Below are 19232 nucleotides of genomic sequence, written 5' to 3'. Positions count from 1 at the left end.
GAGTGAATGGAAATCCAAAGTCTCTGTGTAAATTTTTACTGAAATTAATAATAAATTTGATTTTTTAAAAAAGAATCTTACATATATAATCAACTCTGACAGTTTAGTGGTAGGAAGTTACACAGGTAAGCCAGAGACACACTGGAGAAAAATGGGAAATCTCTTTTCACGGGATTAACTGCCTCTGAAATCCTGCTGGAAGGTCAACTAGGGGTTAGTACTGACTCAACAGCAACAATGTCTTGTTATCTACTGTTGAGTAGGAATTGACTCACAGCTGTTGGGTTTTCAGATGTTGTAAATCTCATGGGTAGAAAGTGCTCATCTTCTTTCCATGGAGCTGGTGGAATTGAACCTCTGCCCAGTGGATTGGCAGTGCAACTCCTCACCCAGTTGGCCACCAGAGATTATATGTGGGAGAAGGATGAGCAATCTCCTCCCTTGCAATTAACTGCCTCTGAAAACCCACCAGAGGGTCAGCTGTGGGTCACTTCTGACTCCGTGGTACACCACACACACACACACACACGCACACACACACACACTCATTTCATCTGTACTAAAAATGTTAAGGTTCTGAAAATTCTAACAGACCATAACTATTATCTCTTTGATTAATACTTGCTGACAACTTAAAAATAAACAATGCTTTCTGTTTCAGTGCTATTACAGCAGAAATATCACAAGTAGGTGGCTTTAACAATTTTTTTTTTCACAGTTTAGGAGGTCAGAAGTTTGAATCTGGAATTTGTCAGCTGCTTTCTGTTTTCTGTGCAGAAATGTTCTTGTCATTTGGGATTTCTTCTACCGGATGCTATTTACATGGCATGGTATCTCTCTTCCTCTATCTTGACTTGCTACCTTATGTTTATTATGTTTCATAGCACAAAAGAGATTGCTTCAAGGTACACTCTACATGAATTCTTTCCCAATGATTGTATGAAGCACAGCGGGAATGAAGGAAAGTGTGAAATACAGTGTATAATTGTATATGTAAACTAATATAAAATAAAAAGAATAAAATAGTTGCCCAACATACCAAAAAAGTACAAAAATTTGCTATGAAAAACTCATTTAAGGATATCCATGCTCTGTAGTATCTATATTGATGTGACTCTGAAGGTGCAGATTATTTTTCTAGAAATGTAGATTTTTGAATTTTATTGTTCGTCATTTAAATGAAAAGAGTGAGTGAACAATCTAAGAATGCAATCCTTTTCCATTTACATAAACAAAGATATCCATTTTCAAGTGGGATTATAAGCACAGGCATAGAAAGTAGGATTTATAACAAATATTTTTAAGAGCTTTCTGAACAAGTTATCGAGGTTACCAGTTTCTATTGAATCTACTCAAAAGTTAGTTGATGGTCAGGGTAAATCTATGCTTCATAGGGCTTTCAATGGCTGATTTTTCAGTGATTTTTAGAAAATCCTTTAAATTGGACTTGAACTTTCAATATTTAGCTTAATAATAGAGTATCTAGGGACACCATATATAGCAAAACTTCCTTTATTCTTAAAAATATGTTTTGAAGAAAGTACATCCACAGCGTTTCTTAGACACTGGTGGTAAAACTTCCTCTCACTCACTTTGGACATATTCTCAGCAGAAACTGTGTCTTGTAAAGATAGATTGCTGGGAAACATCAGTAAGGAAGAGAAAGACTCTTGATGAAATGGACTGACACAGTGACTTCCATAATGGGATTGAGCATGATGGAGTTTGTGAGGATGGTGTAGGATAAAGCAAGATGCAGATTTGCTGTTCACAAGGTCACTGTGAAGTGTGGGACTAAATAGCACCAATAAACTGCAGTAGAATATTGTTGTTGTTGTTGTAAGTGCGTCGAGTGGCCTGAGACCCATAGTGGCCCTATGTACAACAGCCTTAAACCCTGCTCTATCCTGTGCCAATCGCACTGTCTCCAACACACCCACCCTAATTACCCCAGTCACTGAAACAATCCACCTCACAGAAGATTTTCCTCTCCTGAGCTGTCCCTCCATCCTCCAAAGCATGATGTCCTTCTCCAAGGATTATTCCCTCCTTGCAATATGTCCAAAGTATGTCAGACGAAGCTTCAGAATCCTTGACTCCAAGGATCAGCTGGTTTCCCCCTCCCCAGGAGGAACCTGTTTGTTCTCCTAGCAGTCCATGCATGGTATATTCAATACTCTTCTCCAGCACCACAGCTCAAAGGTATTGATTCTCTTTCCATCATCCCCAGTCATTGTCAGGCTCTCTAACACAAATAGCAAGTGATTGCAAAGACCATGCCCTGGATCAGGTGCACCTTAGTCTCCAGACTGACACTATTGCTCTTCAGTACTTTGGATAGAAGTCCCTAAAAGCAGACTTTCCCATCGCAATACGCCTTCAAATTGCCTGGCTGCTGGTGCCAAGAGTGTTGACTGTGGAACCAAACAAACTAAAGCTGCTAACAGTCTCAATCTCTTCACCATCCATCTTGATCCTGCAAATGGCCCAGTGGTGAGAAGCTTTGTTTTCTTGATATTGAACTTCAATCCGTATTGAAGACAACAGTCCTTGACCTTCTGCAGTAAGCGTTTTAGGTTCTCCTCAGTATCAGCAAGCAGGGTTGTGTCATCTGCATAATGTAGATTGTTGATGAATCTTCCTCCAATCCTGATGCCACACTTCTCCTAGAGCTCAGCCTCCCAGATAACCTGTTCTGCATATAGTTGAAAAGATATGGAGACAGGACTCATTCCACATTAGAATAGATCTATAAAACTCTCCACACTTCCATTAATGGCTGTGAGTTTTATCATCTCTCTCACTCACTTGTATTGGCAATGAGTCAGTATCAACTCAGAGCTGACCCTTCATTTGGCTTCCAAGGCTGTGAAAATGCACAGAAAATTGCTCATCTTTCTCCTGCAGAGCCTCTGGTGGATTCATACTGCCAGAGAAGCTGAGCTTTTGGGTTGGCAGTACAGCTCCCTATGCTCTATACCACCAGACTTCTCCAGTGGTCTACAATGCAGTAAATATATTTCTACTGTGTCTCTAGGTCTTGACACAATTACCGACACACAATCAATAATTATACATTGAATGAACAAATGAAAGAATAAACTAATGAAGGCCATGATATTGTTTATACCTTTTTGCATTAACTGGTGCTTTAAATGAGGCGAAATTTACTTTTGTACAACTTCCACTCAATATTCTCTCCACATTGTAAGCAAACATCAAATAAGAATCATCTCCTTTAACCATAAGAATTCTTCAAATTTCTGAAGAGCACCAGTAGTTGACACTAATGTTTACTGATTTCCTCAGTTCTTGTATGACTAAGATTTATTCTTGAATTCCTGTCAATTCGTCTCTTGTCTTTGGTTTTGTCAGAGTTTACCCCAAAATATGGGTCCCAGAAGTATTATGCTATTGAAGGCATGAAATGACTAGCCAAAAGCATTTGGTTTTAACACACTTCAGAGGGTGGGTAATACTCCTTTCTCCATGGAATCCCCAGTGGAAAATACAATGTCTTGCACCATACACAAGGTACTATGTAACTATTTGTTAAATGGATGAATAAAAGAATGTAGCATTTTAAGAAATATTAAGTTTATTTTGGAATTGTTTCCCATTCTTAATGCACCCCAGGAACTTATTCAGTTTAGGTTAGCTCCCTGAAATTCATACTTCAAAATGAAACTCTTGTCAGATGTTAACACAGAACTAGCAAAACTTATGTAGAACATCCCAAAGTGCTGAGGAAATTAAACCCAAAATGGTCAAATCCTAATGATTTCCCCAGGGAAGTGTCCTTATCCTTCTACAGAGAAATAGTCTCCAAACCTACATTGCAAAAATAGCCTATCTTCCTGGAGTTTAAACATGACAGTCAAAAGAAACCAAGGGAAGTTGCAGCACTGGGACGCTGGAGCTGCTCTTTTCCAGCCCTGCACGTACAAATGGAAGCAATTTACAAGAAATTATCTGCCGTTTGAATAAAAAAGATGCCGCACTCATTTCAGAGTACTGACGATTCCCTATTCTCCGCTTCTCTTCTTTTCCTTCATTCTTGTCACAGTTAAGCTAGGATTTTTCTCTTAAATACTGGCGTCCAGGAAGTCTATCCTCCACAAGTCATAGCTGAGAATCTCGAAAACCCCCAAACAGGTGTGCAGAAGCATGACCAAGGAGGCCCTCTGCCACTCACCACATACATGAGTGGCTGCCTCTGCTGGGATCAATAGGTGACGTTGGTTTCTCATCAGGATGCAACAACACTCAATGGACTTTCCTTTGCACAAAGTTGAGGGACAGGGAGGATGTGCATGCATGTGCTTGTGTGAATGAGTATGTCCAGACCCGCCGTGCTGGGGCAGGCAGGGAATAAAGGGTGGGGCCTACAAGGGGAGGAGGGAGGCAAGGATTGAGAGAAGCCAGAGCGTGGCTCCGATCCCAGCTAACCTGCTGGAGCTCATCCTGCTGCTCAGAGCTCCAGCACCAAGTCCACTGGTACACTCTCTTTTTCCTGGTAGTCCCTTCTTACCCCCTTTTCTCTCCCTGCACCCTCCACTTACCCTCCTATTTTTTGCATTTGACCAGAGGACGAATGAGGGAGACAGTCTTGCAAATTAGAGCAGCAACTTTCTCCTGCGGGTGCCTGGGTTCTGGGAGCAGGAGCGCCCTAACTGTCCGCGGTCTGCAGCCCATGGAGGAAGAACGGTGATGGGCTAGCAGCAAGCAGGAGCAGCTGTGAGGTAGCGCCTCTAACCAGCTCGCGTTCCCACGCTCCCGTGGTCCTGCCGAGAGAAGAGCGTGCAGAGCATAGACCCAGAGCAGAGTATCCCAGGGAGAATGAAGCTGGGACCTGGCCCGAGAGGGGTGCATCTCGCAGACTGGTGGCCGCTGCTGTGCCTTGGCATGAATTAAGAAGCCAGGAAGATGGAGCGCGGCACACTCCTCGCCCAGCCTGGGCTCTGGACCAGGGACACCAGCTGGACACTCCTCTATTTCCTGTGCTACATCCTCCCCAAGAGCGCCCCGCAAGTACTCAGAATCGGTGAGTAAGTAGTCCCCTGGAGCGCCGGAGGCTGGCAGCTCCAAGGACTTGATCGCTCCCTGTTAGCAGAGAGAGCGCGAGGGGGTGAGGTAGCGCTCGCCAGCAAGGAGATGGGAGCTGGGGTAGTGGACGTCAGTGCGCTAGGGAAGCTCCTGGAAAGGGATGGCCCCTTCACCGCACAAGGCTTCTCTGGGAGGTGTTATTGTCCGGGGTTGGAGGAGTTAACAGGGGAAGGGTGCGAGCATGCAGACTCTGCCAAGCTGGTAAGGCTGACTGAACGTAGGGTCATGTTCAGTTACAGCCAGTTTGCTGAGGGCACGGAGATGCTTTCTACCAGCAGCCTGAATGGCCATCTAGCAGCATGGATTTGCTACCCTGGTTATGGCAACCCGAGCCGTGTAACTTGCAAGTATACCTCGTGTGGACACCGCTAGGGCTAATGGATTATTCTTGTGCCTCACAACCCCTAGCCTCCAAGTTTCCATGGCTAAGTAGGGTTCTTCCACATGGAGTCTCCAAAGTCCCGCGCATCACCCAGAAGAGGAGCAGACTCTGAATATGAAGGTGTAAAGGCTGGGGAAGTGTGTTATTCGGTTCTATTAGCAGGCATCTCAGTTTTTCACTTGTTCTTCAATCTCTCTGGCTCAGTCCCCACTCCAGGCTCCAGATCTCCTAGGGGATTTGGGGCTTCTTTCTAGGGGAGATGAAAAGAGATTGAGAGATTAATTTCTGGAAATCTGAGGGCTTCTGTAAAAGAGTAAAATAGCAAGCGGAGAAGGGGGCACTTTTGCTCTTGAGTTCATGTACCTAAATATACAGCACCCAGAACCCAAGATTTTCTCTATGAGGACATTGAACAATGTGGGGACTGTCTTGGGTGACAAGGATTTATTCTTTCCTTAATGGTCTCCACTTCAAAGTAAACTCTGGTAGCTAAACTTAGCTTTCATTGCTGTTGTTTTCCTGTTGATTGGTCTCTGCCCATCTTTCCAAACAATTGTACCTCTTGGAGAACTCAGCCATAGGGAGCCACAGGTGAAACAGACTACATCAGCAGCAAGAGAGAAGCTCTGGACTTCTAGGAACTAACAACGTGCAAGGTGTTGAAGTTCTGACTTAGATTTGTCCACCAAAACTGGTCAGGTTGAGTTTATTCTCATTCAAGATGGACCCCTTTCCAAAGGCGCATATCCTAGTTCTATCCCTCTACACACCAAATTTAAAAATGTTCAGATTTTTAAGAAAAGATTACACTAACTTTCACTATATATCTGTTTTACTAGACTGTGGATGGTGATGATATGTATTTTACTGGCTAATCCATGTCTATTTACAGATAATCTGGATTGTTTGTTTAAAAGGGTTTTAAAATATTCTTTTTTAAAAGAAAAAATAATGCTCTTAACAAAAAAAAATTCCTTCACCTTTCAATACAGTCTAGTCTTCACATCCTAGTTTTTTGATGTAATCAAATGAACATACTTTTATAAAAAAAGTCTGTGAATAATGCAAAATAAATTATGAACTTCTATTAGAAATTCCAATATTTATTAATTAAGGTTTTGCTTACATTTTATACATTTTGAAAGAGACAAATTTAGAAACTAGATATGGTTCTGCCAATCAACATCTTCCACCCCACCCCCTTCTCTCTCTACAACAAACTTAATGTAACATCATTCTTCTGCAAGTTTCACAAACCTTAAGATACTCAAGAGAAGGTAAAGAAACCTTTTAGCATGTATTTGTTCTATATTTAAGTATTTTTTGTTCAAGCTCCAAGTTGCCCTGCTCACTTTAAAAAAAAATTGGAAATATTTGTCAAAGTGAAAAAAACATCAACATGATTCACTGACATTGAAATACAGCGACAAGATAATGAGATTTCTTTTTTTGCAAATGGGAGACAACATGCTCAAAATTAAAATTGCATGGGTAGGTGCTGTTTTGGTACAGTGCAAATGTTTTACTCCTTCTGGCCCTGAGTGACCTGTGTGGGACATTGGCTGATCACTGACCTTCTGTATATACCTAAGAAACTATGATTATTTTTAAATAGACAATCCAGTGCCATGGAAACCAGTCATAGTTCACAGGAAATAAGTCTTACTAGTTTCTTGTATCATTCAATTCTGACATTGTATACAAAGTATCAAAGGAATTGGAGATTAAATGAGTGTGTGTGTGTTGTGTGTGTGTGTGTGTGTGTGTGTGTGTGTGTGTGTGTAAAAATAATTTAGTGTTACTGTGTATCTGTGTGTAAGGGAAGAATATTGAATTTCATGTGCAGATAAAAAATGTACATGTGTATTTGTCTGTAAGGATAGAAAATTGAATTGTATTCCTTTTCCTACCAACTATACAATCATCAAGTAAGCAACCAACAAAACGTGTTTCTTACATGGTTCCAAGTAAAACACAGAACAAATACTAAGCACTTAATACTGTGTTTTCATAGAGAAGGCACTCAAATGCTTGAATGAACTAATTACTGTACTGATGTTCTTACAAGAATGTCTGTTTAAACTTTGACTATGGAGAAAAGTGAATAAAAGATATAAGTATGAGATAAAAAATTATGCATACTATTGGAGATAATATTGAATAAGCACATATAAATGTCTCTGGCCCATATTGTGAATCTCTTTTGGGAAGTGGATAACACAGTTTGGAGACACACCAGTTATTTGTCATCAAGCTGACCTTGACTCATGTCAGCCCCATGTGTGTCAGAGCAGAACTGTGCTCCTCAGGGTTTTCAGTGTCTGTTCCTTTGGAAGTTAAGAGCTAAGTATTTCTGACAAGACATCTCTTATTAACACCGAATACATTAACCATTGTACTATACAGAGACTCTTAGAGACACAGCGGTATGTTCAAGAATGTGGAGGTGGATGTGAAGGCGATCTGGCTGCGACATCTGTCACCCCATTGATCGCCAGGGTTGATTCGGCTGATCTGGCTGGCTAGGCGGGTGTCCCCTTCTTCCCTCCCGAAGCTGCACACTCGGTTGAGGAGGACGACCATCCCCGATAGAAGGAAGACCGTCCTTCGGTCAAGGGTATATGAGTAGCTGCACTCCCCTGCTAGAACCTCCAAACAAGCTCTCAAGAGTGTGAAGGTGTCTTACACTTTCCTACTACATTCTAGAAATTGGGGACTGCTGAGATCATCTTGACTGTCTTTATACAACAGTGTATGCCAATAACTGGTTCTCTCTCTCTCTTATATTGAGCTTAACAGTCACATATCCTACTCACATGGCCAGTCGACTGATAGTTTGAAGAAGGTTTGAGTGATTTGAGTAGATGGTGACTTACCATCTTTGGGACAGATTGGGGGGGTAGTTCCAGATGCATATGGGATTTTGTCATATTAATTCTCATCATATCCTTGCATGCATCATCTTCTGCACAGACACTCATAGGTGCGGTAATAAGAAGAAACAGCATTTACTTTAAGTGGTGAATGACAGGTTTGAACACCTGATTTTCTATCAGACAGATTCAGTCTCTATGACTTTCTAGATATGTGTTTCAAGAAAAGTTTCATAAGCCACCTCAAGTCTTGGTTTTCTGAACCGGAAAAATGAAGTTAAAAATCTTGCAAAGCTCTTAGCAACATTGAAAATGGTACAGGCAATAGAGTTGGAGAATATCTCCTGAGAAGTGCCTTGGTATATTGGTACTTTATTATCATTACTGTCTTATTGATGTCTCCGTTCAGAATAGAGCCTTAATAGCTGATATAGTGTATTTATACAAAACATTCAACATTGCTGAATTCAAACATGAGCTCTCTTTGAAGCAGCAGTAACTATATCTGCTCTTCCTGTTTCAGAGAGGAGGATCAAGTCAACTAAATTTTGCAAACAAACCACTAATATTTCAGCTACATAACTCTTAGGAATCCATAAGTGGTGAATGGGGCCCACGGAAACTAAAGATGTTATCTGCTTCCAAAAGGAGATCATAGCCATGTAACACATGTATTCTACTATGCAACACATGCCCCGAGTTGTATCAGAATTGACTTGATGATAACTGGTGTAAGTGTGTGTGTGTGTGTGTGTGTGTGCACGTATGTTGTTGCAATCAAGTTATGAATTTAAGATTATGTACAAACAACATATAAAGTTATTAAAGTGTAATTGTTTAAATGGGTGGGGTTTTTTTTACATTAAAAAGGTAAAACTGTGTTTTGTGCAAACCATCAGGTTGAATCAAGTGTCAGTCAATGAATATTTTAATTCCAAGGATTTCCTAAGTTCCAAGTAGTTTTTATATATTTGTTTGAAGGTGCACAATCCCATGACTCATTTTTTATTGCTAAATTATTTAATCATGTTCATTTCAAAAACCTCTTCATCATTGTATTCGACCTAATATCGCATCATTCAGCAAGTTTTCAGAGGCTGTATGCCACAGGGGAGCTTATCTTTCTTCTTCAGAGCTGTTGGTGATTCAAACCACCAGTGAAGTTCTAATTTTGAGTTATTAGTGTAACATGATGCTATTAAGGATGGAGGGTCAACGAAGATGATGGCCCTCAGCCAGGTGGAATGACATGGTGACTGCTACAATGGGCTCTTGTGTGTCAGAAGGTGTGAGGATGGCACAGAATGGAACAGGGTTCAGATCTTTTGTTCATAGGGTTGCTATGAGTTGTACTGGACAACATCAACAGTGCAACTCACTATGGACTTTGCCATCAGAGCCCCTCTTCTGTTTTTTTCAGTGGATATTTATTGGGTACTTAATTCCTTAGGATACATGCATCAGACGCACAGTTAGGTACATAACATAACAATGAACAGAAAAAATGAAAATATCTTTCCTTTTGAAACTTCTAGTGATTCATAATTTAGGTTATGACGGAAGCTTTTCTACCAGAACTCAATGATGATATTTCTAAAAAATAAAATGAAAATATTATTACTGGAGAGCTTCCATGAATGCCCTGCTTTTAATTTATTATATCAGTTGAATAAGCAGTATGAGGTGGGTTTGGGTCAGAGCAGAGCAGGCTCAAGGTACCAACCTGCATTAGAAACTCAAAGGAGAGTGGTGTGTGTGTGTGTGTGTGTGTGTGTGTGTGTGTGTGTGTGTGTGGTTCTGTTTTGTTTTCAGAATGATCTGTTTAGCCTGAGGTGAATTCACTCTGAGAGATAGCCGAGCCAAGGCAAGCATGATGATCTCAATATTAACTGTGAACATCAACTTACTTTTGACCGGTCTGGGGGAAATAGTATGTGGAAGAAAAGAAGATAGGGTACATGCCTAATGCTAGCTAGCATCAAGTTCAGAGTGTTGCAAATAGTTAGGCATTTGCTGTTAACCAAAAGACTGATAATTTAGAGGCTCATTGGAAGAAAATCTGTTAGTTTACTTCTGAAACATCAGCCATTGAAAATGTTATAGAGCACAGTTCTACTCTGATACACATGGGGTCAACCTTGAGCAGATTTTGTGCCTTATGATTTTTTATGCGTAATTCAAAATTTTTGTTAATATTGATTTTACAGATATAATGTTAACACTTTTTTACTTCAGACCACTGTTGCAGTCATTTCGTAAGTACATGTCCTTGAGGGTCTTTCTTTAGGCAAGCCCCTACTTTTCCAAGCATGCTATCTTTTTTCAGAGACATCTCCTGATAACATACTGAAAGTATACAAGATGAAATTTTACCATTCTTGTTTCCAAGAAATTGAAAGGCTGCACTTCTTTCAAAACATATCTGTTTGGCTTTGTTTTTCCACATTCCATGATATTTTGTTGTTGCTATGTGCCACTGAGTAGCTTGTGACTCATAGTGACCCTATGTACAATACACTGAAACTTGTTCTATCCTGTGCCAATCTTATTGTCTCTGACACACCTACCTTCATTACCCCAGTAACAGAATCAATCCATCTCATCGAGGATCTTTCTTTCTTGTGCTGTCCCTCCACTCTTCCAAGTGTGACATCCCTCTCCAAGGACTGGTCTCTCCTTGCAATATGCCCAAAGTATGTCAGACAAAGCCTCAGAATCCTTCCCTCTAAGGAGTAGTCTGGTTTCATCTTCTCTAGGATGAACATGTTTGTTCTCCTGGCAGTCCATGTTATAGTCAATACTCTTATCCAGCACCACAGCTCAAAGGCATCAATTCTCCTATCATCCCTGGTCATTGGCCAGCTTTCTGATGTCTAGCAAGTAATTACAAAGACTATGGCTTGGATCAGGAGTGCTTTAGTCTCCAGACTGACATGATTGCTCTTTAGTACTCTGGAGAGGTCCCTAACAGCAGAGTTCCCAGTGCAATTTGTCTTTTGATTTCTTGGCTGCTAGAACCAAGAATGTTGATTCTGGATCCAAGCAAACTAAAGCTGTTAACAATCTGTGTCTCTTCACTGTCTATCATGATGCTGCCAATTATCCCAGTGGTGAGAATCTTTGTTCTCTTGATGTTGAGCTTCAATTCAATATTATTTACCAACACCACAATTCAAGGGCAAACAATAGGCAAGCTTACAAGATGAATAACAAATAGTTACTCACACAGAACAACTAATCACAAAAAAAAAGACATTACTTTCCCAGCAAGTAGACTCAGAAGGCAGCAAGAGGTAAAATAGAAGGAAAAATAATTATAATGAGGAAATGGGAAGAATACTCTTAAAATGTGGAAACAAAAGTTATATAATGGACTGAATGGAAAACCAGTTGGCTTTCTAAACTTTTACCCGAAGCACAAGAAGATGTAAAAACAACAACACCAGAGAGAGAGAGAGAAAGATTACAGTGAAAAACAAACCAAAAATTTTCAGATCAGTTCAACTCTTGTCATGGAATCATTAAATTTGATGGCACTCAACGAGAACGTTAACAGCAGGTAGAACTGAACTGTAGCTCCTTTTCTACATTACTGATACAATTTTCAATGAGACTATCTCTTAGAATTTTGTTGAAGTTCAAATCCCAACCAAAGAAATTAAATGGCACAAATTGAAGCTCGTTATCCTAACTTCAAGTTTCAAACTTCTTGCATTTAAATTCCTGCTAAAATGTCTATGAGAGTATACATACATTAGCTGTATTTACTAAACAGAAAGCAAATATAATAGAAATATAACTCTTAGTTATCCATGCATTTTGATTGTTTTGTTAGTGTGATTTGTATTGTAATATATTTGAATTGTTGTTGTGTGCTATCGAGTTAGAACCAACCTACAGCTGACCTTACAACAGGTTTTTCAGAGGCAGTAAATCACAGAGAGGAAATTGTCCAGGCTTCTGTCATGAAATGCTGGTGGATGTTAATTGCGTTCCTTTAGGATTACAGCACAACTTCTCAGCAAGAGGCTATCAGTGCTCCCAATAGTTCAAATTATTAGAAAATTTTTTAAAAAGTTGAAAATCTTCATCATTTCTCCTCTAAAAGGCCTCAAGGAAGATTGATTCAGAAGAGGAAACCTCCATACATAAACCCAACAAATAAATAGTTTTCAATTGTATTGTGCACTGAATCAGTTGGTTTTAAGGGAGAATTGATGTAAATAAGTGGGGATAATGGAGGTGAGTTCCAGTAGTCTTTGAATCCACGTTTGTAATTGCGTTGATAAGCATCTATATAATCTGAAAAAAAGAATTAGTGTTTTGTTTCCATTAGAAATTTAGACTAGAAGAAGGATGCCAGGCAGGAGAGTCACACTTCTAATTGCATTTCTCTAATCCTCTGACCTTGAAAAATATTATTTAATTTTTTCTGATCTTCAGCTAATAAATTTGTGGGTGTGTTGCCGGGGTGAAATATGCTATCAAATGTAAATTCATGGCATGTGGTCAACCATGATAAAGGCACCTCTGTCCTTGATAATGGACTAGCCAGCCCACCAAGTATGAGAGTTGCTTATTATAATTAGCAAGTGAATTCATTCACTTAGAATAAATTATGAGACATATTTGAAGGACTGTATATAAGAACAGTTTAAAAGCTATATATGATTGGGTATTATGGTTATGACAAGAGTCCAGAATGAAGGTTGCATAGTGGAAGGTTGCACTGGGGTGGGAAGGGATTGTATACCAACAAAGGAATTTTTCTTTTACTTTTCAAAGAGAAGAGGAAACAGGGGAGGAGGAATGGGCAGGGAGAAAAATGCAACAATGAATGAATGGAAATCCAAAATCTCTGTAAATGTTCATTAAAATTAATAAAATAATTTTTTTAGAAAAAGAAATCTAATTTGTTGTAATTTTACATTTTCACCAACAGTGTATAAATGTTTTGATCTCTTTGCATCCTCACCAATATTTGTTGCTGCTGCCATGTTGAACTCTGCTGTTTTTGCTGGGGTGAGATTACATCTTATTGTTGTTTTGATTTGAATTTATCTAATAGCTAGTGATATTTTTTTTCATTTTATGTTGGTTTGTTCACAAAGTTTGAATACATTATGTTTCAAATTATTCTTCATTCATATTGTGCTTCATACAATCATTCCCATGCATTAAATGATTTATAAATCAATCACCATTAGACCTTGCCCATCATTACCCAGTCTTTTCAGGTTTCCGCGGAATCCTTCCCATTTCCTTCACCTCCTCCTTCTACTCACCAAACTGTGCAACCCTGAGCTTTTTTTTCATGTGTTTGCTGACTACTAGACGTTCTTTGGTGAAGCTTCTACTCGCCTCTTCTGCCCATTTTGAGGCTGCGTTATCTGTCTTTTTTTCTTGTTGATTTGCTGGAGTATTGTATAAATTTTAGTTACAAGTCTTTTATCAGAAATATTATTTTCCTAGTCTCTGGGCTTCCTTTTTACTCTGTTGAAGTTTTTTGATGCACACAAAGATTTGATCTTTAGAAACTCTCTTTCAGATTATAATATTTTATGGGAATAAAATTTGTAGTAATTTCAAGATCTATCTATATTTAAAGATTAATATTTTTTAGTTTTAATTTTAAATACATATTATATTTTTTCAGTGACAAATTTTAAAAGTATTGTACAATAAAATGATAAGGAATGCATTCTAATTTCATAGGTTTTATTAATTTCTTCCTTTATTTTTTTGAAATATTTAGAATAAGTGTTTCATGCTGTTAGCACAATATTTCATTCTCTTTTCACTTTGGTTGAAAAAACCTGAAATTTTCTTTAAAACCTTTTTTACAAAATGTCTTATAAGCATATATACAAAATCCCAGATGAGATTACAAACTTGACTAGGAAGCAAAGTTATTGAGTAATTGAAAAGTAAACTATTGACCACAAATCAATCTCCCAAATTCACCATCCAATAGTTTGATTGCATTTTGTTTAAACACTCTAACTCCTTTGATATTCTAGTAGGTACTAGTTGACTAAATACAATTGATAGGCTATCTCATATTGCATCATTTGTTAATTAAAAATATAATGCTAACATGACTAGGAAAAAATACAGAATTAAATAAGACAGGAAAGAGTATCAAAAGTCTTTACTACTGCTGCTGAGTAACATTTTGAAAGAAGTTTAGTAATACAAACTTTTTTTATATTGTATGATTTTGAGCTGTGTTGCTGGAGAACAAGGTTGAATATACATAACATGGACTGCTAAGAGAACAAACAGGTTCATCTTGGAGAGGATGAAACCAGGCTGCTTCTTGGACACAAGGATTCTCAAGTTTCATATGACATAGTTTGGGCATGTGGCAAGGAAAGACCAGTACTTGGAAAGGGACATTATGCTTGGGATAGTGGAAAGATAGCACAGGAGAGGAAGACCTTGGATTAGATGGATTGACTCTATGACTAGAGTAATGGGGACAGGTGTGTCAGACAGTAAGGTTGGCTCAGGACAGAGCAGGGTTCAGAGCTGCTGTACATAAGGTTGCTATGAGTTGCAGGCTACTTGATGACACATAACAACAAAAACATAATAGATATCCTGATGACTAATACTTACTGTTATTGTCATAATTTATCAGTTTGGAGACTGGCAGTTCATTACAATCAATGCATTCCGTTAAAATGCAAAAGAAAGATATTGTAACATGTGTTGTATTATTATTATTATTTGTTACATTTGTTGTTGTTGTTGTTGTTATGTGCCGTCGAGTCGTTTCCGACTCATAGTGACCCTATTTAGTAAGCCTAAATGGTACTAATAGTATTAAGTCAAAATACCTAGTTTACATGTTGTGGTTGTTATGTACCATCGAGTCGCTTGCAACTTATAGCGACCCTATGTACAAGAGCCCTAAACCCTGCTCTATCCTGTGCCAACCTCATTGCCTCTGACACACCTACTCCCACTACCCCAATCACTAAATCAATCTATCTCATCAAGGGTCTTCCTCATCTGATTTCCCAAACATGATGTCCCTCTTCAAGAACTGGTCCCTCCTTGCATCATGCCTGAATCCCTCCTTGCAACCTGCCCAAAGTATGTCAGATGAAGCTTCAGAATCTTTGACTCCAAGGAGCATTCCGGCTTCACCCTCTCCAGGGCAAATCTGTGTGTTCTCCTAGCAATGCATGGTATATTCAACATTCTTCTCCTGCACCACAGTTCAAAGGCATCAATTCTCTTTCTGTCATTCCTAGTCAATGTCCAGCTCTCTGATGCATAGCACACAATTGCGAAGATTATAGCCCAGATTAGGCACACCTTAGTCTCCAGCCTGATGTCGTTGCTCTTCAGTACTCTGGAGAAGTCCCTCACAGCTGACTTTCCCAACACAATTTATTTCTTGATTTCCTGGCTGGTGGTACCAAGAGTGTTGACTGTGGAAGCAAGTAAACTAAAACTGTTAACTATCTCCATCTCTTCACCATCCATCCTGATGCTGCCAATTGGCCCAGTGGTGAGAATCTTTGTTTTCTTGATGTTGAGCTTCAATCTGTATTGAAGGCTGTGGTCCTTGACCTTCTGCAGCAAGCGCTTCCGGTTCTCCTCAGTTTCAGCATGCAGGGTTGTGTCATCTGTATAACACAGGTTGTTGATGAATATTCCACCAAACCTGATGTCACGTTCCTCCTCATACAGCTCAGTATCCTGTATGATCTGTTCTGCATACATATTGAAAAGGTATGGAGACAAGATGTATTCCTGGCAGACCACCTTCCCAATTTTGAACCATGCTCCTTGCTCTGTTCTGCTCTTGCCCCTTTGTCGAAGTATAGGTTTTGCATCAGCACAATCAAATGTTCTAAGATTCCCATTCTTCTCAGAGTCAGCCACAGCTCGTTGTGATCCACACAATCAAAAGCCTTTGCATAGTCAGTGAAGCACAGATAGACATTCCTCTGGCACTCTCTGTTTTCTGTCCAGATCCATCTAATATTAGCATAATATCTAACATAATATCCCTAGTACCATGACCTCTTCTAAACCCAGCCTGCACATCCGACAGTTCTCTGTTGACATATTGCTCCAGTCGTTTTTGGATAATTTTCACCAGAATCTTGCTTGCATGTGATAATAATGATATTTTTCTATAATTTCCTGACTGTTGGATCATCTTTCTTTTGAATGATAACAAACATCAATCTCTTCTAGTCAGTTGGCCAGATCTTCCAGATTTCTTGTCACAACTTAGTGAGCACATCCAGAGCAGCATCTGTTTGTTGAAATATGTTAATTGGTATTCTATCAACTCCTGGAGCCTTGTTTTTGCCAATTCTTTCAGAGCAACTTGAACTTCCTCCTTAATCACCACAGGCTCTTGCTCATAGTAACCTATGAAATTCTTTTGTGTCAACCAATTCCTTCTGGTACAGTGACTCTGTATACTCCATCTTCTTTTAATGCTTCTTGGATCATTTAATATTCTACTCAAAGCATCCTTAATAATAGATTAAAACTCAACCCATGTATGGCTTAGCATACATACATATTTTTCTTTGCTTTGTTAACAAGTATATCAACCTACTTAACCCAGTGCTGTCAAATCTGTTCCAAGTCATAATGTCCCTCTTTGGGATTGCCCAGGTTATGAATCTTTACAAAAGACTGTCCATCTTTTTCTCACAGAATAACTGGTGGATTTGAATTGCCAATGCTTTGATTAGCAACAGAACACATAATGCACTGTTCTTGGAGGAAAATAAAAACATTATGTATCTTAGCAATAAGAACTTGCCTAGAGCCCTTGGAGAAATGACTGATTCTAGGACTTAGAAAGGTAGGCCTGAAGCATCTTTCAGTAATAAAAAATAAGGAAGTATTCAATAAGAAGAAACTAATAACAAGAAGTTTCCACATTGATGGCAAAAGGACACAGGAGCCAGTTGAAAGAGTCCCCTGTTCCCTGGTGGCTTAGTGGTAAGGAACAATACTGCAAACACAAAGGTATATGGTTTGAATCAACTCGCTGTTCCATAGGAGAAAGATGGGCAATCTTCTCTTGTGTGATTTGCTGCCTCTAAAATCCCACTGGAAAGTCAGCTAAGGGTGGGTTCTCAACATAGTACTCCACAACAACAACAATGGCCAAAGTGGAAAAAAATTAATAGCATAAAAAAAGTAGCATGAAAGTTAGTAAATACATACTGATAGAGACAAGATAGAAAGAAAGAAAAAAACCCCAACACACCCCCCCAAAAAACTCCAGCCAGATGCATGAATGAGAAGACACAAATTTCCCAAACAACAAAAAAACTCCCTCAAACTCAGCATCAACAATAATGTATCATATTGATAAAATGAGCTTTTGATATTATGTAACAAAAGTGGCACATTACCCCTATGATCTTCTTCCTAGAAGTTTGTAATATCAATAGAATTACTGCACATCAAATATATTCCAATAGAGGGTCATTCTACAAGGTACCTAACACTCTTCTTCAACATTGTCATGATCCCAAAGAAAATAGGAGAAATGTCACAGTCCAGGAGACTGAAGGAAACATTACACATAAATTCAATGTGGTGTCCCTAAAAAGGACATTGTACATAAATAAGTAACCTGAAAAAAGATGAATGCTAACTCATGATGACATAGCAGTATTGGTTATTTTATATCACATTAACTATGAAAATAAGCTATACAAGATAGATAGGAGAACTCATAAGGAACTATGCGGCAAACTTGTGCTCTGTCATTTGCACCTAGTAGCAGCTCTGCAGGAAGATAGCCAATTTATAGTCTCCCACTAATCACCAAGTTTCTTTCTCCTTGGAGGCTAGGATTTTGAAGCTCTGTCTCACACACTTTGGGCACCTGCCAGGAAGGACTGGTCCTTGGAGAAAAACGTCATGCTAAGAAGGGTGCAGGGGCAGTGCAGGAGAGGAAGACTCTGAATGAGATGGATTGATATGTAACTAGGACAATAGGAGTTGGTGTGTCAGAATTAGTGAGACTGGCTTACAGCAGGGCAGGGTTCAAATTTGCTGTATACAGGGTCATTATGGGTCACAGGCGACTTGGCTCATAACAACAACAACAGCAACATATTGGTTGGTTTTTTGTTTTTTTGTTTTTTTGTTTTTTTTTATTAAACTTCTTGATCAGCGTCAACAATACCTCGTGAAGGGCCTTTGTATTTAAAAGTAGCTTGTTATTATATTTTTGAGGAACATTCTTCTAAGTGGTACATCACTCTGTCAATATGTTGTTCTGAAATAACATGGGGTTGCTGTGATATTGAACCTTGTGCCATTGGGGTGTCATATAGCATAACAGATGCCCATGATGGACAGTGTTTGGTGGAGCCCCCAGTTTAAGACAGGTTTGAAAGCAGGAGTGGCATCCACTTCCTAAACCATGTGCCTCTGGAAACTATGAACTTGGAGAAGCAACGATAGTTATAGAAAGGCTTCAGGCCTTTTGTTCATAGGGTTGCTATGAGTCATGCTCAACTCGAAGGCAATCAACAGCAACAACTTACTCATTAGTTGTGAATAATTTCACATTACCTTTCAAACTTTATAAGGTGAAAGGCATTAGAAATTGTTCACTATAGATTGTTGTTGTTGTTGTTATGTGAGGTCGAGTCGTTTGCGACTCATAGCGACCCTATGTACAATAGCCCTAAACCCTGCTCTATCCTGTGCCAATCTCATTGTCTCTGACACACCCATCCCGATTACCCCAGTCACTGAATCAATCCACCTCATAAAGGGTCTTCCCCTCCTGCGCTGTCCCTCCACTCCGCCCAGCATGATGTCCCTCTCCAAAGACCTGTCTCTCCTTACAACATGTCCAAAGTATG

The 19232-nt window shown here is 39.3% G+C and overlaps 1 protein-coding gene across 4 annotated transcripts in view; it reads left to right on the top strand.

Annotated features, from left to right (window-relative positions):
- Nucleotides 1–4797: 4797 nt before the first annotated feature.
- Nucleotides 4798–19232, top strand: part of GRIK1 (glutamate receptor, ionotropic, kainate 1) — a 775818-nt gene continuing 761383 nt past the window's right edge. For 3 of the 4 annotated variants that reach the window (XM_006899415.1, XM_006899414.1, XM_006899416.1), the window contains exon 1: nt 4927–5044. In XM_006899415.1, coding sequence (XP_006899477.1) covers nt 4927–5044 — 118 coding nt within the window. Of the gene's footprint in view, nt 5045–19232 lie in introns of all 4 variants that reach the window. The other variant, XM_006899417.1, reaches the window with a different exon arrangement.

Source organism: Elephantulus edwardii, unplaced genomic scaffold, assembly GCF_000299155.1.
Source record: "Elephantulus edwardii isolate Elephantulus edwardi_28Jun2011 unplaced genomic scaffold, EleEdw1.0 scaffold00256, whole genome shotgun sequence".
In the NCBI taxonomy this organism is placed as follows: domain Eukaryota; kingdom Metazoa; phylum Chordata; class Mammalia; order Macroscelidea; family Macroscelididae; genus Elephantulus; species Elephantulus edwardii.
Note: the sequence above shows the minus strand (reverse complement) of the source record. Positions and strands in the feature narration are given on the sequence as shown.